This window comes from Dendrobates tinctorius, unplaced genomic scaffold (genome assembly GCF_039654945.1).
Source record: "Dendrobates tinctorius isolate UK_male_01 unplaced genomic scaffold, ASM3965494v1 ptg000161l, whole genome shotgun sequence".
Lineage (NCBI taxonomy): Eukaryota > Metazoa > Chordata > Amphibia > Anura > Dendrobatidae > Dendrobates > Dendrobates tinctorius.
In genome coordinates, this window is record NW_027361828.1 from 210,300 (window position 1) to 231,071 (window position 20,772).

General features: G+C 49.5%; 1 protein-coding gene across 2 annotated transcripts in view; it reads left to right on the plus strand.

Moving 5' to 3' along the window:
• ELMOD2 (ELMO domain containing 2) overlaps positions 1-20,772 on the plus strand; it is a 56,503-nt gene that overhangs the window by 15,067 nt on the left and 20,664 nt on the right. For both annotated transcript variants that reach the window (XM_073549763.1, XM_073549762.1), the window contains 3 exons: positions 7,901-8,034; positions 15,203-15,271; positions 17,032-17,165. In XM_073549763.1, the coding sequence (XP_073405864.1) occupies positions 7,901-8,034; positions 15,203-15,271; positions 17,032-17,165 (337 nt within the window). The remainder of the gene's footprint in view (positions 1-7,900; positions 8,035-15,202; positions 15,272-17,031; positions 17,166-20,772) is intronic.

The window sequence follows — 20,772 nt, forward strand, 5'->3', positions numbered from 1 at the left end:
CGAAGACCGGTGCAGTAGCCTCCCCCTCCCTGCCCAGGGATGGGGTTGAGAGCACCACAAGCCCACGGCGGCCCGGCTCACCTTTTTTGTTGATGGGCGTGGAGTGCGGCCAGAGCCCCGTCGGCGGCCGCGGCCCCCCTGTATGGTGAGGTCCGAGGTTCCGCCCGCCCGCCGACTTCCGGGGGTAGCCGGAAGCCCCGCCCACTAACTTCTGGGGGCGGAGAGCGGCGGGCGCGCACAGTTACCGGGGAGCTCCCGCCCTCCTCCCTCGAACGCCGCACGTGTAGTGCGGCCAGAAGCCCCGTCGGCGGCCGCGGTCCCCGCTGTATGGGGAGGTCCGGAGTTCCGCGCGCCCGCCCGCCGACTTCCGGGGGTAGCCGGAAGCCCCGCCCACTAACTTCCGGGGGCGGAGAGCGGCGGGCGCGCACAGTTACCGGGAAGCTCCCCGCCCCCCTCCCCCTCCTCATTTCCTCGCGAAGTGCGGCCGGAAGCCGCCGCCTATCTCCCGGAGTGCGCCGCAAGTGCCCCGGCGAGTAACGCCGCACGCCCCGTGGAAGAGACGCAAGGTGGACATTACCGGTGGGTGAGTGCAACCCCGTTTCGAGTGCCGCACTAGTGGTCAAGGAAGGGGTTATCCTCCTCCTCCTACCCTACCCTGCAATATGTCTGGCAAAGGGAAAGCTCATTCTTTCCTATATGCTGTTTGCGTTTCCTGTGGGGTCAGGCTGCCTAAAGCGCAGCCGGGTAAATTTTGTGAAGCCTGCGAGTCGGAGCGAGCCCAGGAGCCCCCCATTGTTGCAGAGCCCAGAAGTCAGGACCCCCCAGAATGGGCGGTGTCTTTATCACACTCTATGATGTCCCTTACAAGGGCAATTGAGTCTCTTCGAGGCCCGGGCAGGGACAAGGATGGTGGTCTGCCAGCGGAAGACAGCTCGTCCACGTCTCAGGACCCTCCGACCGTTAGAGGCCGCTCCAGCACCAGACAAGCTCATAGCAAAAGAGCTCGTTCCCCGTCGGCCGGACCCTCTGGGGCTTCGGCGGCGGGTATTAGGGCATCGCGTTCCCCGTCGCCAAGCTCAGGAAGCGAGCAGGATGAGGGCGAGGAGGAGGGGGAGGAGGCCTGGAATCCAGAAAGCCTGGGATACCAAGACTCAGTGGACAGCCTCATTGAGGCAGTCAACCAGACATTAGAGATCGAGGACGATGTGTCCACGGCCTCAGGTCACAAGGTCTCCTTCAAGAAGACCAGGCGACCGCATAGAAGGTTTGCCACGCATCCGGAGTTCGAGGAGCTAGTCCAGAAACATAGGGAACACCCGGATAAGCGTTTTGCAATGCAAAAAGCGCTGCAAGCAAAGTATCCGTTTCCTCCTGAACTCCATAAAGGATGGGTGGAGTCGCCAGTAGTGGACCCACCGGTATCACGTTTGGCATCAAGATCGCTATTGTCGATACCCAGCGGTTCTTCTATCAAGGACCCAACTGATCGCCTTATTGAGGGGCTTGCCCGCTCAGTGTATGAGGCAGCGGGGTCGGCCCTGGCCCCCTCCTTTGCGGTTACTTGGGTGGCGAAGGCCATGGTTTCATGGGCGGACGCTCTGCATAATGCCCTCCAAAACAGAGATCTGCCTGCGGAGGTCTTGGAGGTTACAAATCAGATATCAGGGGCAAGTGATTTTCTCGTCAGCGCCTCTCTGGACGCGGCCGAGTGTTCTGCTGTGGCATCAGCAAATGCGATCGCCGTTAGGCGAGCATTATGGCTGAGATTGTGGAAAGCGGATTCTATCTCCAAAAAATCCTTGACCTCATTGCCTTTTCAGGGCAATCGGTTGTTCGGTGAGAAGCTTGATAAGCTTATCTCAGAAGCCACAGGGGGGAGGAGTAGTTTCCTCCCGCAGAAGAGGACTTGGCCAGCATTCAGGCAGACACAGAGGCGTTTTCGGCCTTTTCGTAACCCCTGGAGGGGGACTTCGGCCAGAGCATCCACCTCCGCAAATGATGGTCAGATTAGGGAAAGGCAAACCTCTTACAGAGCCAATCCGCTGGGCAGAGGCCGAGGCCGTTTGCCCAGAACGAGGGGGGCCAGATCCCAAAAGCCTCCAGCAAAATGACTCGAGGCGCTCCGTACCTACGGACGACAGAGTGGGCGGACGCCTACTAAGGTTCAGCCACGTTTGGGTCGCAGTGGCACGCGACGCTTGGGTGGCAGAATTGATATCGTCCGGGTACAAGATAGAGTTTGTCGGACCCCCGCCACGGCGATTCTTCCATTCCCGGCTTTCCGGAACAGTATCGCAGGCAGAGGGTTTGTTACAGGCCATAACGACGCTACGGCGCAACGGGGTCATTGTCCCAGTGCCGAAAAGCGAAGAGACACAAGGTTTTTACTCCAACCTGTTTTCGGTCCCCAAAAAAGACGGGACAGTAAGACCAGTACTAGATCTAAAAATCCTGAACAAATTCATCAGAGTCAGGCGGTTCCGGATGGAATCCCTCCGTTCGGTCATTGCAGCCATGGATCCAGGGGAGTTCCTGGCCTCGATCGATGTGCAGGATGCATATCTGCACATTCCGATTTTTCCTCCACACCAGAGGTTCCTGCGTTTTGCGATCGGAGGGCGACATTTTCAATTTGTTGCTCTGCCCTTCGGTCTGGCCACTGCTCCCAGAGTCTTTACGAAGATAATGGCGGTGGTTATGGCCATCCTGCATGCTCGGGGCATAATGGTACTACCTTACCTGGACGACCTGTTGGTAAAGGGGCCGTCGTTTCAGGCGTGCCAGGAGAATGTCAGTATCACGCTGGATACCCTGGCCCGGCTAGGCTGGTTGATCAATCGGAGCAAGTCGTCCTTGGTTCCAGCCCAAAGAATCGTGTTCCTAGGCATGATTTTCGACACCTCCCAGGGGCTGGTGATCCTCCCTCAGGACAAGGCGCGAAAAATCAAGCAAGGAGTACGGAACCTTCTGCAGCCGGGCACCAGATCCATCCGGTACGGCATGAGTGTGTTGGGCAGAATGGTGGCGGCAATGGAGGCAATCCCGTTTGCCCAGTTCCATCTCCGTCCGCTTCAGCATGCGCTCTTGTCAGCATGGGACCGGAGGCTGCTGTCTCTCAGTCATCGGTGCAAGTTGTCTCCGCTGGTCCGACATTCACTCCGGTGGTGGACTCGCGACTCGTCTCTGGTCCAGGGGAAACCTTTTCCCCCGGAGCAGTGGTTGGTGGTGACGACCGATGCAAGCCTGCATGGTTGGGGAGCAGTTTTCCAGAGTCACACAGCCCAGGGGCGGTGGTCCATTCAGGAGATAATTCTCCCGATCAACATTCTGGAGATACGGGCAATACGATTGGCCCTGCAACATTTCCAGTGTTTCCTGAGACACCGGCCGGTGCGCATTCAGTCGGACAATGCTACAGCAGTAGCATATGTCAACCATCAAGGGGGCACGCGCAGCCAGGCGCGAGGTCGGGCTGGTACTGCGTTGGGCAGAGAAGAACCACGTGGTAATTTCAGCGGTGCACATTCCGGGAGTCGAAAACTGGGCGGCAGATTTTCTCAGCCGACGGAGGGTCGCGGCAGGGGAATGGTCCCTGCACCCCGAGGTTTTTCAACAGATCTGCCAACGGTGGGGGACACCAGACGTGGACCTTATGGCATCCAGAGAGAACGCCAAAGTACAAAGGTTCGTCGCTCGGTCCCTCGACCCGCAGGCAATCACAGCAGACGCTCTGGTGCTTCCGTGGAGCCAGTTTCGTCTCCCGTACTTGTTCCCCCCGCTACCTCTGCTTCCAAGAGTCATCAGAAAGTTAAGGAGAGAGAAGGTTCCAGCAATTCTGCTGGCCCCAGACTGGCCTCGGCGGGCCTGGTATGCAGATCTGGTTCAGCTAGTGGTGGATGTACCCTGGCGTCTCCCAGATCGGCCGGACTTGCTGTCCCAGGGGCCGATCTACCATCCGAACTTAGGGGCCCTGTGTTTGACGGCGTGGCCATTGAATCTTGGCTGTTAACACAGGCAGGATTCAGGCGCGATGTGGTAGCCACGATGGTGAGTGCCCGAAAGCCTTCCTCGGCGAGAGTATATCATCGGACTTGGGAAGTTTTTTTCCGTTGGTGTAGGGATCGCGGAGTGGCTCCTCTGGTTTTTTCGATCCCCAACGTACTGGCTTTTCTGCAGGCAGGGCTGGACACAGGATTGGCTCCGAGTTCGCTCAGAACGCAGATCTCGGCTCTGTCGGTGCTTTTCCAACGAAAGGTCGCTTCGGTCTGGCAGGTTAGGACGTTTATGCAGGGGGTCGCACATTTAGTACTCCCCTATAAGGCGCCGACGGAATCATGGGACCTGAACTTGGTGCTCAGGGCCCTTCAGGAGGCTCCTTTCGAACCGTTACAAGAAGTCTCCTTACCTTACCTGTCCAGGAAGGTCGTTTTTCTGGTAGCTATTACGTCTATTAGGCGGGTTTCGGAATTGGCGGCTTTATCTTGTAAACCGCCGTTCCTGACCTTTTATAAGGATAAGGTAGTTTTAAGGCCAGCTCCTCCCTTCTTGCCGAAGGTTGTCTCTGCATTCCATATCAACGAAGACATTGTCTTACCCTCGTTTTGCCCGGCACCGGTGCACAGGGTAGAAAAGGCATTGCACACCTTGGATCTGGTAAGAGCTCTTAGGAGGTATGTGACAAGGACAGCTCCTTTCCGCCGGACAGACTCTCTATTCGTGATCCCAGAAGGGCGGCGGAAGGGGCTCGCTGCGTCCAAAGCGACTTTGGCCAGATGGGTTCGCCTGACGATCCAAGAATCTTATGAAATTAGTGGCACGCCGGTTCTGGCAGGGATCAAGGCACACTCGGCTCGAGCAGTGGGTGCCTCATGGGCACTGCGACACCAAGCTTCAGCGGAACAGGTGTGCAAAGCAGCTACCTGGTCCAGCTTGCATACGTTTGTCAAACATTATAACGTACATACCCAGGCATCCTCGGATGCAAGCCTGGGAAGAAAGATTCTCCAGGCAGCAGTTGCGCACCTCTAATCAGGGGCGCAAAATAGCATGGATTGGGTGAGCTAAGATCCCGCCCAGGGACTGCTTTAGAACGTCCCACAGTCTCTGTGTCCCCCAATGAGTCGAAGGAGAAACATGGATTTTTGTGAGTACTCACTGTAAAATCCTTTTCTCCGAGACGCTCATTGGGGGACACAGCACCCACCCTACTAGCCAGTTGGCTTTTGCTTATTTTGAGTTATACAAATCCTTATGTAAGGATCAGGGTGGTCCCTTTTCCAGACGTATAATTTCTTGCCTGAATTTAAGGCGCGTTCTCCTACTGCTTATGCACTAAACTGAGTTACGCCCGGTCTGGGGGCGAGGGTGTATGCGGCAGAGGAGGAGCTAAATCTTGTTTTGTATACTTAGTGTCAGCCTCCAGACGGCAGAAGCACACACCCACAGTCTCTGTGTCAACCAATGAGCGTCTCGGAGAAAAGGATTTTACGGTGAGTACTCACAAAAATCCATGTTTTGGGGTTATTCTGCTGTTCTGACACCTTTGGGGCTCTGCAAATGTCGCCCGCAAAAAATCCAAGCAAAATCTGTGCTCCAAAAGCCAAATAGCGCTGCTTCGTACAGGGCATCACCATGTTTGGGAGAAATTGTGCAATAAATTATGGGTCTAGTGTCACCTATTAGCTTTGTGTACCCAACAAATTTGTAGAAAATACAAATATCACATTTTTACCAATAAAATTTCATATTTCCACATCTCAGTGTTATAACATTTTGTAATGCACCTGTGGGTTCAAAATACTCACTACACCGCTAGATGAATTCCTGAGGCAGTGAGGTTTCCATTATGGGGTCACCTGGGGGATTTCTGCTGTTCTGGCTCAGCTAATCTATTCAAACGAAAATTGCATTCTTAAAGCCAAGTTGGGCTCCTTCCCATCCGATCCCTGCCATATGCTCAAACAGTAATGTGCACCCACATATGGGATATTGCCACATTCGGGAGAAATTGTATAACCAATTGTGGGTTCCAATTTTTTCCATTATCCCTAGTGTAAATTATACATTTGGTGCTAAAACAGTATTTTAGGGAAAAAAAAAGTTTTGTGAATCACCTGTAGATTAAAAATGCTCAGTACACCCCTAGATGAATTCCTTGAGGGGTCTAGTTTCCAAAATAGGGTCACTTGTGGGGGGTTACTGCTCTTTTTGCATGCCAGGGGCTTTTCATATGTGACTTGGCATTCACAATCTATTCCAGACAAATGGCACTCTTTCTTAGCCCTGCCATGTGCTCAAAAATAAATTTTTGACCAAATATTGGGTATCATATCAGGAGAAATTGTGTAACAAATTATGGGGTCTGTTTTCACCTACTGTCCGTTGTGAAAATTACAAATTAGGGGCAAAAACAACATTTTCGTGAAAAAATGAAAATTTTCAATATGGCGACCTAATGTTATCAAATTCTGTGTAGTACCCATGGGCTCAAAATGCTCGCTATACCCCTTTGAGGGGTGTAGTCTCCAAAATGGGGTCACTTGTGGGGGGTTTCTACTGTTTAGTTGACAACAAGGGCTCTCCAAATGCAACATGACACCCGCAGACCATTCCATCAAAGTCTGCGTTCCAAAGCGTCATACATTTGTGTGAAAATTTCTTATTTATTTTCATGGCTCTGCATTATAAACTTCTGTGAAGCCCCTGAGAGAGTTTGAGGTTTTCACCACACTTCTAGATACATTCCTTGAGGGGTCTAGTTTCCAGTTGGTTCACTTGTGGGGGATTTCTACTGTTTAAGCACATCAGGGGCTCTCCAAATGAGACATGGCGTCTGCTAATTTTTTCAGCAAATTTTGCATTCAAAAAGTCATCTACTTTTCTTCTGAGCCCTGTCCTACAGTGGTTTTCCCCCACAGATGGGCTATTGGCATGCGCAGGAGAGATTGCACAACAAATTTTGGGGACCATTGTTTCCTGTTACCCTTGTGAAAATAAAAAAAATGGAGTCTAAAGTAAAATTTAAAAAAAAAAAAAAAGTTAAATGTTCAAGTTTTCCTTCCACATTCCATTAACTCATGTGAAGCACCTAAAGGGTTAATAAACCACTTGAATGTGATTTTGAGCACATTGAGGGGTGCAGTTTTTAGAATGGTGTCACTTTTGGATATTTTCTGTCATATAGACCCCTCAAAATCACTTCAAATGTAATATGATCCCTAAAAAAATGGTTTTGTAAATTTTGTTGAAAAAATTAGAAATCGCTGGTCAACTTTTAACCCTTATAACTTCCTAACAAAAGAAAAAATGTTTCAACAATTGTGCTGATGTAAAAGTAGACATGTGGGAAATGTTATTTATTAACTATTTTATGTGACATTAACACTATGATTTAAGGACATAAGAATCAAAAGTTTGAAAATTGCGAAATTTTCGCAAAATTTCTGATATTTTCACAAATGAATGCAAGTCATATCGAACAATTGTTACCACTGTCATGAAGTACAATATGTCTCGAAAAAACAGTCTCAGAATCAGTGGTGTTAAGAAGATTAATGTGTGAATTACTTCAGACTGATGCCAAAAAAACTTGTTAATTCTTTTGGAATAGCAGCTCATTGGTTATTATTACAGTGATCCAATGAAGCCCCCACCATCCGAACATTACTGAAATATAAGCAACATTTTGATGGCATCTAAGATGTTAGATTTTACTGCTTGTCTCCAGTAGTCACTAGTGGTCATCATCGTATAGCATTGGAAATGTTCTCATTTAATTGAAACCATAATATCATCTCGTTTTCACTTACTAGTGAACACTAAATAGAAGTAGAATTGCATGTGTTATAGAAATAGACAAACCCTTGAACTACCACTGTAACTTTGTTTTATGTTATTTCAGCTCTGGGATTTGCTAATGCCACACGAGAAGCTGAAATCGAGAATCACTAAGCAGTGGGGTGATATTGGCTTTCAAGGTGATGATCCCAAGACAGATTTCCGTGGCATGGGCTTTCTGGGACTGGCCAATTTATTGTAGGTTCATCATGTTTCTGATTTTGTTGTTTAATGTTTAGGGTGATGATGGACAATTTAAAGTCTACCTCTAATTATATTGGAAGACAATTACAGTGCAGAAGTGAGGATAAAACAAAATGCAAATATTTAGAAAGCTAGTTAGTCATACTATATAGTACTTTAAGCTTGCAAAGTTGTGTCCAACTGCAATAAAAAATCCAGTAGGTTTGGATTTTTCACAACTGTCAAGTCATTAGATCTGATGTCACAATGCAACATTGTGATCTTCATGCCGTGTGACCCCAAAGTCACTGTTTAACTGTAGCCTAAAAGCAAGGCTATCTTTCATTAGAAATACTTTAAATTCTACATACAGGAGAAATTAGTAAATAACTCTTCAAGGCGGACACTATTTTTAATTTGACTTTTAATGTGATGCCTCCCGAAGAAGCAGTGAGATAACACGTGTCGGGGCAGAGGGACAACTGGGATAGCCACATGCACACCACAGGTACTATATGCCCTATTTTTATCATATTTCATACATTCTGTTTGCCAGTAGTGCGGTTTATGTTTACACTAAGTAGCAGCTCCTGAGTAGATTGCAGTATTTAAGATAGTGTACCTATCTTTGCCTATACATGGTAAGTCGTGATTACAGCCTCTTAACAATACAGGTTTAAACTTCTGTTACTGCCATTTGTTTTCCTGCTTTTTTTTTTTTTACCACAGTCTGCTTCTTTATCTGGCCATAACAGGATTTTGGTTGCTTACCGTAAAATCTGTTTCTCAGAGTCTTCATTGGAGGACACAGAAACCGTGGGTGAGGGTTGCTATCACTTAGAGGTTGACACTATGCATGAAAAAAATGTTAACTCCGCCTCCGCAGTATACACCCCTCCGACAGGCTGTAGAGGACAATCAGTTAGTGAAAAAGCAGTAGGAGGAGACATTATCATGTAAGTCAATCATATAATCATTACAGATGATAAAATCATGGGAGGGCGCTGTGTCCCCCAATGAAGACTCTGAGAAACAGATTTTACGGTAAGCAACCAAAATCCTGTTTTCTCTTTCGTCTCATTGGGGGACATAGAAACCGTAGGACGTCCAAAAGCAGTCCCTGGGGTGGGAAAAAGACAGAAACTTCCTTCAGGTCAGAGAACTCACTGCTGCCGCCTGCAAGATTCTTCTGCCTAGGCTAGCGTCCGCTGAAGCATAGGTATGGACCTTATAGAATCTTGAAAAGGTATGCACGGATGACCATGTGGCAGCCTTGCACAACTGCATGGCTGATGCCTTATTGTGTACCGCCCATGAGGCGCCCACTGCCCGGGTTGAATGGGCCTTGACCCCAGCAGGGGACACCCTGTCCTTCACCCGGTAGGCTTCCAGAATTGCCATTTTGATCCAGCGGGCAATTGTTGCCATGGAGGCCGACTGACCTCTTCTCACCCCATTGGGGATAACAAAGAGCGAGTCCGCCTTCCTGAAGGGAGCGGTCCTGGCCAGATAGACCCTTATCGCCCTTACCAGGTCTAGCTTATTCAAAGAACGCTCCAGAGCATGGGTTGGAGCAGGACAAAATGACGGAAGGATTATATCCTCGTTCAGGCGGAAGGCCTATACCACCTTTGGAAGAAAGTTAGGAGGAGGCCGCAAAACAACCTTGTCCTGGTGCATAATTAGGAATGGAGGGCGACAGGACAAAGCCGCTAATTCTGAAACCTGCCTAATATGATGTTGGCTACGAGAAATACCACCTTCCAGGACAGCAAAGACATGGGAGCTTCCTGGAGGAGTTCGAAGGGTGAACCTGTCAAGGCTTCCAAGACCAAGTCAAGATCCCCTGGAGCCACAGGGGATCTGTAAGGAGGGGCCGCATGGGCCACTCCTTGCAGAAAGGTCCTAACCTGTAAGCGGGAGGCCAAATTTCTTTGAAAAAGACTAGAGAGAGCAGACATCTGGCCTTTCAAGGAACTTAGGGCCAGACCGCCATCTAACCCTGCCTGGAGAAAAGCTAGGACAGATGGCAGGGAACAGAGCATAGGTGTGATGTGATTAGACTCACACCAGCCAAAATAGGCCTTCCAGGCTGGATAATAGACCTTGGAAGAGGATGGCCTCCTAGCCTGGATCATTGTATTAATGACTCTGAAATGGTCCAAAAATCCTGGGATTAATGGTCTGAAAATCCCGCTGCTCTCAGTATCGTGGTTTCAACGGCCATGCCGTCCAATTGAGCCACCGAGAATTTGGATGGTAAAACTGCCCCTGAGCCAGGAGATCTGGTCTGTCGGGGAGTCTCCAGGGGGTGCCTGCGGGAAGATTGATAATTTCTGCGAACCAGGCCCTCCTGGGCCAGTACGGGGCGATCAATATGACCGGCACCCCTTCCACGTTGATCTTCTTTACCAGTCTGGGCAGGAGAGGAAGGGGAGGGAACAGGTAAGGGAGTCTGAACTGTGTCCAGGGAGTGACCAGTGCGTCGACCCCTGTTGCTAGAGGATCGCTGTATCTTGAGACAAACTGTTGGACCCTTCTGTTCTGTTGCGATGCCAGGAGGTCTACGTCTGGAGTCCCCCATAGCTGGCATATCTGACGGAACACGTCCTGGTGTAAGGACCATTCTCCTGTCGCGAGCCCCTCCCGACTGGGGAAGTCGGCGGCCATGTTGTCTGTGCCGGGAATGAAAACTGCCGAAATTGCAGTTTCTGCCCAGTTGAAGATTCTGGATACCTCGGCCAGTGCCCTGGGACTTCTGATTCCCCCTTGGTGATTGATGTATGCCACCGCCGTGGCATTGTCCGTTTGAATCCGGACTGGCTGATGGTTGAGGTATCTTTCCCAATGTAGACGTGCTAGGAAGACCGCCCTCAGTTCTAGAAAGTTGATTGATAGTGAGGATTCTTGCCTCGACCATTGTCCCAGGCCCGTCAGGTGACGGAATACCGCACCCCAGCCCAGGGGACTGGCATCTGTAGTTACTACCTGCCAATGGACAGAGGGAAAAGGCCATCCAGATGAACAAGGGTGGAGGTCAGTCACCACTTGAAGGACTCCGTGGTCTGAATGGAACGGAGGAAGGGGCGATCCAGCAAAGAGATGGACCTGTCCCACTGAAGGAGGATATTCCTCTGTAGTATCCTGGAATGGAACAGGGCAAAGGGTATTGCCTCTGAAGCTGCCACCATCCTTCTCAGGACTCTCATGGCAGCGCGAAAGGATAGAAGCCTGCATTTCAACAGAGCGCGAATTCCCTGCTGGAGGGTAATCCATTTTCTTTCTGGGAGAAAGAGCTTCGAGCAGCGGGTGTTGATTACTATTCCTAAGAATTCTAGGCGTTGTGTTGGCGTTAGGTGAGAATTCTCGCTGTTTATGATCCAACCAAACCGGGACAGCGTATTTAAAACTACCACTAGATTTTCCTGGGCCTCAGCGAAGGAGGGCGACTTGTCGAGATACGGTACTAATATTATGAATATTATGCCTCTGACCCTTAATATAGCTACCATCGCTGCCATAATCTTTGTGAAAATTCTGGGGGCTGTTGCCAGCCCAAATGGCAGGGCAACAAACTGGAAATGCTGCTTTTGGACAGTAAAACGCAGAAACATCTGATGTCCCTGAAAAATGGGGACGTGTAGATAGGCGTCCCGGATGTCTATGGAAATCATAGACGTAATTACCGACCAAATCGATTCCATCCTGAAATGTCGTAAGCGGACCCATCTTGTTTAGCCTTTTTAGGTCTAGTACGGGACGAACTGAGCCATCCTTTTTTGGTATCACAAACAGGTTTGAGTAAAAGCAGGCAAAACGTTCCTGCTCGGGGACGATTACTCCTGCGTTGAGAAGAGAGTAGATTGCCGCAGAAAACTTTGAGCCCTAGCAGTGTCCTTTTGGTGGTTGCGATAGAAAGAAGCGATCTCGCGGAAGCATGTTGAAGTCTATCTTGCATCCTGTCAATACTACCTTCTTTACCCAAATATCCTCTACTGAACTCCGCCAGATATCTCTGAAGAGGAGAAGGCGGCCTAGTCAGGGAGAGGTACTGGAAAGGGAGTTGGACTCCCTGCTGGCATCAGGCTGAAGTGGCTGTGCCCGGCCCTGACCTGGTAGTTCTGCTGTTGGAACTGCGGGAATGCCTTGAAGGGGTGGCCCGAAAGTATACCTTCCTCCTATCTCTCGGTGCTTGCGACCTCTGTGGGCCCTGAGCATAAGTGCCTGTCACTGGGGTACGGCGAAAGGGCTGAGCCCTACGTTTGAAAACATATCGATGAAGCTTGGCCTGAGGGAGAAGGAAGCGTGTACCCCCTTGCATCCTTAATGATTTGATCTAACATTGACCCAAAGAGCCGAATGCCCTGAAACGGCAGATTGGTCAGTGATTTCTCTGAGGACAAATCAGCCTGCCAAGCCTTTAGCCAGACCATCCGCAGAACGGCTACCACGTTACTGGATGCTTGAGCTGCGCAAGACGCGGCATCCAGGGCTGCTGATACTATATACCTCCCGGCATGGGAGATTTGATCTGCGAATTCCGCCAGTTCGGCTGGTGTTGCCCCGGCCATTATGCCCTGTCTAAGCTGTTTGGCCCATTCTGTAACAGACTTAGCTACCCAAGCTGAGGCGAAGGCTGGACACAATGTGGCGGCTGTTGCCTCAAAAGCGGATTTTGCCAGGGATTCTATCCTCCTATCATTGGGATCCTTTAGGGCTGCCCCACTGGCGGGTGGGAGGACTGTATTGGTAGTGAGTCTGGACACTGGTGGATCCACCGAAGGGGAGACGGTCCAGTTGGCGGTGAGATCTGGAGAGAAGGGATACGACTTCCTCTCTGAAATCGCCTGGTTGTGTTTTCCCTTTCCCTGGCCAACACTTCCTCAAAATCCTTGTGGGAGGTGAAAACCCTAGAGGTGGACCTATGACGCTTAAATGAAAAAGCCTGATCATTAGGTTTTGATGAGGCGACCCCCAATGTTAAAAGGTCTCAATGACTGCGGCAATGAGGCCCTGAACCATATCCTTGACCTGGAACTGTTCCGGCCCGTACTCAGAACCCTCCTCTGAGTGAGTCTCCGATAATGCCTCGCCTGATTCCGGGAATGAGGACCGGGAGGAGGCAGCCAGCCAGAGGAATTCTGGCAGTGAGACGGAGTGAGAAGGGGACCTGGGTTGATGGTCCTGTCTAAACCTTTCACGGCCTCTAGAAGGCCCAAAAGGAGGCTCCTTTGGTGCTCCTATGTCCACTGGAACCTGAAGTAGCAATCTGTTACGCGCCGTTACCAAGGTCTGTGATACCTTGGTAAGGTCGGCCACGATAAGGAAGAGGCCCATCCTGGACACTTGCGGTCTCTCGTGGGGATGGATGGCCCCTGGGCGGCAGGCAAGGTGCTTCCTCCTGCTCCAGGGGTAATGTGGGAGCTCTGACAGGCAAAATGGGGGGGCTACACCTGCTCTCTATCGTAGGTGACACCGTAGGTCTATTGCAATCTGAGCAGAGTGGCGAGGACTGACTTGAAGGAGGCCTGACATTTCATTTAGTACATACAAAATATTTGACCAACGTCACTGAAGCGGATGAGGAGGAGGAGCGGGACTGCTCTCCCTTGGGCATACTGACAGGTTTTTACCTGGTGCCGACCATCGGGGGTAGAAAGTGGAGTGAGGGAGCAACCTGTAGTGCAGTACTCACATACCCACGACCTGTGTGCCCGCCGCAGCTACCACCTGAAGGCTGATGAGGGGGAAAGAGAGAGCGAGGTGAACAGCCCTGCCTAGAAACCTTATGAAATCCCCGCCCGGAAATGGTGGGCGGGGCCCTGCTCTGGCCTCCTGGAGCACCAAGATGGCGCTGGTACAGGAAGAGGAAGCTGGGGGGCGGAGCCTGCCGGAAGCCGGAATCTAGCGTCGGCCTTGCTGGGCTCCTGCTGGAGCCCAGGGCCATAACACCGCCACGGGAGGAGGCGGCAACCGTGCTGCACCGCGTGCTTGAAAGAAAGTGTTGGCTCTTAACATAAGGATAGAGCCCTGGGCTGTAAGCCCGAGTGCTGGTTACAGCGGCCACATTCAGCCAGAGCGGCTGGTAAGTGGGTTATACAACGCTGCAGCCTCTTACCTCCAGTTCACCCCATAACAGGGGTCAGTTATCTGCATGAAAAGAGTGCTGTCCCAAACCTTATCTGCAGGGTGTCTCTCTCGATCATCAGGCTTTGGTGGGCGAGTGATGGGAGACGAAGGTCAGGACCAGGAGCTGCCACCTGAACACGAGTCCTGTGTTAGGGGATAGGGTCCTGCCCGTGGGATTCATGAGGATACAGGGTGGCAGTACACTACGTACCCATGATCCCGGTGTGGGAGTACAGATGTAGCAGCTCTACTCTGTATCCCTCCATGGATACCTGAAAAGGAACGACGCACACTGAGGTAGGCATGGGTCTGCAAGAGACCCCTGTCCACCTCCTGCTGACAATAAGCAAAAAACTGATTGTCCTACAGCCTGTCGGAGGGGTGTATACTGCGGAGGCGGAGTTAACATTTTTTTTCATGCATAGTGTCAACCTCCTAGTGACAGCAGCACATACCCACGGTTTCTGTGTCCCCCAATGAGACGAAAGAGAAATATATTTTTTGGTTATTATTAAATTGTTTATTGAGAATATACTGGCATCTTTTCGGTCCTGTTTTTTTCACAGTAATTGTTATTTGTAATTATTATATATGACTCTGCATTGGGCTGCTAATTTTTGAATAGCTTGTGTTATGTGGCACCCCATGGCACTTTGGCCCTTTTTATGACCTTTTAATACTTTTAAATATTGGTATATCATTTTTGTGAATAAACTTTAGTATTTAAGGGGGTACTTTAGCCCAAATATGGTATGGGTGCGTGTAAATATTATTGGGTATAATTGTGTGATTACATTTTAATGTGACAATGTGGGTCATTTGACCAGATATCCTCTTCTCCCTTCTCAGCCAAGATCAGATCCAATACATTAAGCACGTGATTCTGATCCTGGTTGCCAGACTATCTCTGATCTTTAAGCATGCTCGGCATTTACACTGTGCGCATGCACTAAGAGGATGGGGACCCTGGCAGTAATGTACATGATGTACTACTTGACAAGTACTCTTGTACTTTTAACATGTAATAACTTCCTGATTTTTTTTATTCTTGTAGGTATTTTAGTAGAAATTACACAGAGGAATCTCGTTTATTACTGTCTCATTCCAATCATCCAAAAATTGGGTAAGACTATTAAAAAGTAACCTTTTCAGATACTGGTATATATTTTTTATTATTATTATAAAGCACCATTGATTCCATGGTGCTGTACATGAGAAGGGGTTACCTACAAAATAAAGATATCACTTACAGAGGACAAAACAACAATGATAGACTGGTACAAAGAGGACCCTGCCCTTGCGGGCTTACATTCTACTGGATGGTGGGTTAGGAGACTGTAGGATGGGGGGTTTCAACAGTGGTGGTAGTGGTGAGGTGGCAGCGGGGTCATTGCAGGCTGTAAGCTTTCTTGAAGAGATGAATTTTCAGGTTCCATCTGAAGGATCCGAATGTCGTGGATAATCGGACATGTTGGGGTACAGAATTCCAGACACCTGTAGTAGTTTGACAAGTATAGTAAAAATTAACCACATACTCTGGTTATTTTCTATCCTTACAAAGAGATAATATATGTGTCAATGTAGTAGCCATGGAAATTATGATCATTTGGTCAGGTGACAAGTATGTTATGTCGCTGCTCAGCTTCAATGGGTTTCATTAGGACGTCAACATTGATGGTTTAGGATAGCCCCTCAATATTTGACCAGTGACTGTTAAACTTCTGAGATCTCTGATAATCCGCATACTAAAGAGGCATTGGGTCGTTTATACTGGCAATGCTGCTTCTCTGTACAGGGGGTGCTTGGTATACAAGCAAAATGGGTCTTGCCTGTGTAAAGAAATCTGGGGCACAATGTTGTCCTAAAGGGTGGATTCTGGTCATTAAACATTGATGACCTCCTCAATGACACAGTATCAATGCTAGTCTGAGAAGACCCCTTAAATTGGTTATATAGGATTACAAAATATCAATTTATGATTTTGATATACGTATTTTGTGGTTTATAAGACGCATCGGATTATAAGACACACCACAAAGTTTGAGTTGGAAAAAAACCTTTTTTTTATTAAAATGGTTTTGCTTCTTACAATTCATGCAACTTATTGCTTACCGGGTGTGGTAACTGAGGTGAAGTGGGATCCCATGGTCGTTGCTGCTGGAGGCAGGAGTTGGCCGATGCTGCGGACTCCAGACTGAGAGAAAGGGGTGTTCGGATGTGCGACGCTGCTGGTGTTCAGTGGTGTGGGGGCTCCGCTGATTATTTGTGAAAGCCCAGAGCGAACGTACTTCTATAGTTTACTTTGCGGTGGACTCTGGGAAAATGGCCGCCGGGGGCGCCGCATGCGCAGATGGAGAACTTGGCACTGACATCTCATCTCCCGAGATCTTGGTGCCGAGATCTCCATCTGTGCGTGCGCTGCACACGGCAGCCATTTTCCCGGAGTCCACTGCAATGTAAACCATGGAAGTGCGGAGGTCCCGGACTTTGACAAAATGTCGGCGGAGCTCCTGCACCACCGAACACCCGCAGTGTCGCACCCCCTTACGCCAGCCTGCAGCAACGCGCCACTCTTGCCTTCTCCAGCAGGGACTCTGCTCCACCGCGGCCGGTAAGGTATATTCAAGTAATAAGACGCACCCCCATTTTCCCCCCAAAATTTGGGGGAAGAAAATTGTGTCTTATAATCCGAAAAATACGGTATTCCGATTTAAAAGGATGTGGGGTAAATTATATAATTTTTTCCCACAGTAGACATTTTCTTTGTGATTGGATGCATCTTCTGAACGAACTACTTGCTGCTATTGATAGGGTCTGCTGGCATCTAGTATTTCTTTTTGCAGCAATTAATAAAGTGATAATTAATAAGGCTGTGTTTTCCAGGTATTCCTATGCTATTGTTGGCATCAATCTGACAGAAATGGCATACAGTTTACTAAAGAGTGATGCTCTGAAGTCTCACTTTTATAACATGGTTCCTGGGTTCCCGGAGATGAAATGCTTTCATCAGTTTTTTTGTAAGTTGTTCTTTTTTTGTATAATATTATTTATCTCCTAAGCATTGTACACAGTGTATTAGTATAGTATGTGTATATGTATATTTTTTTTGTACACACATACTTGAAGCAACATAAAAATTGTGCTGGCGGTGTATAGGAAGATCTCATTGAGATGAATGATTGGCTGCAGCTGGCATATGTGTAGGTGGTATATGGTTGCTATAGCCATGAAAACAAGCACCAGATAGGGGCACAGGTGTAACAATGCTGGAGTAGTGAGGGATCTAAGGCTATGTGCACACGTTGCGATCTTTGATGCGGAACCGCAGTGTTTTTGGAGGCGCGAAATTGCATCAAATCTGCAGTGTAGTGCACAACCAATGTTAGACAATGGGAAATTCAGAATTGGTGTGCATGCACATGCTGCGGAAAAATATGCGCGGATTTGCAGCGTTTTATTTTCCTCAACATGTCAATTCTTTTTGTGAATCTTTTTTGGCGTTTCTGCACCCATTGACTTCCATTGATTCAGTCAAATCCGCAGCAAAACCGCAGGTGTAAAAAGATTTGCGGTTCTGCTGCGTAGCTGCGTGTGAGAAACGCTGCAGATAGGGAGGAAGAAGAGTGTGTGGGAGGAGGTTATGTGTGTGCAGAGAATGTGTGCGGGTGTCTATGTGTATCTGTGTGTGTGTCTGCGGGTGTGTGCAGGTCTGTGTGTGTGTGCGCGTGGGGGTCTGCGGGTGTGTGTGTGTGCGCGCGCGCAAGTCTGTGTGTAGGCAGGCATCGTCCAATTCGGCTATATCTGCTACAGTGACACCATTAGCCGATGATGGGACAGTAGTAGTCCCATCATCCGGCTACTGTGTTGAAATAGTAAAAAAAAAAAACACATATACACATACAGTACATACTCACCAAACAGCTAATCCCCAACGCCCTCGATCGCTTGCAAAAAAATAAAATAATAAACCAACAGTATACTTCCTGTTCCGAAGTAATCCATTTAATAACGATTGTCCAACGAAGATCTCCCATGTTGAACTGTCACATCGGGAGATGTGACCGCTCTAAAGTGGATCCGGTGTACAGTGACCAGAGATAATCCTCCCACAGTGGATCACTCCGCCACCTAGAGGTCACCTGAGTTCATCCTGTCACTTGCCGCACCGCTGCGTGAGAAAATTCTCACATAGCAGTGGTGCTGTAAAGTGAGAGCATGAAATCCGATGACGTACACTGCGGGAGTATTATCTCCTTTCAGTGTGTCATTGGAGGCCCTGTAGAGTGGTCACATCTTCCGATGTGACTGCTCTATAGGGGAGATCGTCGTGGGACACTCGTTTTTAAATGGATTACATCGGAACAGGGAGTATTTGTGTTGTTTTTTTTTTTTTTTTGCAGTAGAACAAGGGAGTTGCATGGAATTAGGCGTATAATAAATATGGGAAACTGTGTTGTGTTTTATTTCTTTAAATTTATTCTGGCTGTGTATTTAACCCCTTAACAACTATAGGATTAGTAATGGATAGGAGTCTTATTGACACCTCTTCTTTACTAAGCCGGGCTTGATGTCACCTTTCAATACAAAGGTGACATCAACCCAACAGGGCAGTGGGAAGAGAGGGGCTAAGTGACGGAATTGGCGCATCTTAGAGAGACACCATTTCTGGGGCGGCTGAGAGCTGGTGTTTGCAGCTGGTGGGGGCAATATCCATGGCCCCTTCCTAGACTATTAATATCAGTCCGCAGCTGCCTGCATAGCCTTTTCTGGCTATTAATTATAGGGGGACCTCACGTTATTTTTTGGGGGATCCCCTATTTTAATAGCCAGTAAAGGCTAATTATACAGCTGTGAGCTGATATTAATAGCGTGGGAATCTCCATGGGTATTACCCCCTTCCCAGGCTATAAACATCTGCACCCAGTCACTGGCTTTCCTTGTTCTGGATTTGAAAATTGTGCTGAGGTCACATGGGCCAGTATCTGATGTCAGATAGGCGGGCACTTCTGCTGTTTGGAGCGCAGTGCGCTCCATTTTAGACATGCTCAATAGGAATGCCGAGTCATGTGACCGGAAAGGTCCTATTTTTGAGACGCTTAGTAAAAGAAATTACGTCTCGTGTGTCCGGAAAGGTCCTATTTTTGCAAGCAATGCAATTGTTAATAATTGGTTACCTAAATGTAATACTAGATCATGTGAGGTATCTGGGAGCACTGATTGGTTAGTGGACATGATAAAAGCATTCCCATTTCTCCTTCGCCTCATTGGGGGACACAGATACTGTGGGTGTATGCTTCTGCCGCTAGGAGGCTGACACTAAGTGAAAAAAAGAGGTTAGCTCCTCCTCCGCCGTATACACCCTCGCCCCTATTGCGGGCGGAAATCAGTTTTTTGCTTAGTGTCCATGGAGGCACACGTCTGGTTTTTTCTCCAGACTTTTTTCGTCTTTTTCCATGAAGATGTGACAGGGGCAACGGATCCTATTGAAAGGGTCCGATTTCCCCAAACCAACAGCGGGCGAGCACGTGCGAGTGTCCCTCCACGTATCCTCTCCTGCGTCGTGGGATACAATGCCGGACTTAGCTCTGACCACCCCATGGTATTGAAACCATGGGCTGTACAGAGGCACAAGACTAGTCTTTCGGCCCCCACTGCTTCACCAATGCGTAGACTGTGGTGCTGCAAGGTGGCGGACGGTCCCTCTCCTCACCCCCTGAAGGGGTTGAATGGAGCTAGGGTGCCTGCACTGTCCTATTTTACCAAGGCCCCCTCACATACCTGCGCTCAAGCTGAAGCCCCCCCCCCCGCTCGGGTAGGGGAAAAATTGAGGCCGCGGCTTCAGCCGGAGCTAGGCAGCGGCCGTAAGTCCCGCCCCTGGAGCCGCGCGTCACTTCCGGCGGCCCAGAAATTTAGGCCCTGGCTTCGGAGCGCGGCTAGGCCGCAGAACGGAAGCACCGCCCCTTGAGCGGTTTTACATGCTGGCTCCCTCCCACAGCTGGTTGTGCGCGATTTGAAGGAAGCAGCTAGGACGGGGGGGGCGCAGGACTGTGGTAAGTACTGCCCGAGAGGCCACGCTACAGGGAAAACGAGCTGCTACCTCCTCCCCACATCCCCAGCAGCGGACAGATACAGTATGTCCGCAAAGGCTTCGACGCACACGTTCTTTTACGCTGCATGCATCTCTTGTCGGACTGCGTTTCCACGGGCGCAGAGCAAGCGATTATGCGAAGCCTGCGAATCCGAACGCGCACAGGAGCCCTCCCCTGCGACCGTGACCAATGTGTCAAATCCCCCATAGTGGGTCCGATCACTGTCACAGTCCATGGCGTCGCTTACGAGAGCAATAGAGTCCCTTCAATCCCCAGATAGGGGCAGGGACGTTGGGTTGCCGGCCGTAGAGGGAACCTCCACCTCACAAAAGCCTCCGACCTGCAGGGGCCACTCTCACTCCAGGCAGACCCGGAGGAAACGAATCCACACGGTGTCGCCCAGTCCATCCGGTGCCTTGGCATCCGTAAACTCTGCTTCTCGCTCCCCGTCATCAGTGGTTGATAGCGAGCAGACCTCAGATTGCGACCCAGATGAGCCCCTTGACCTGGACACTCCAGGGTCACGTGAAACAGT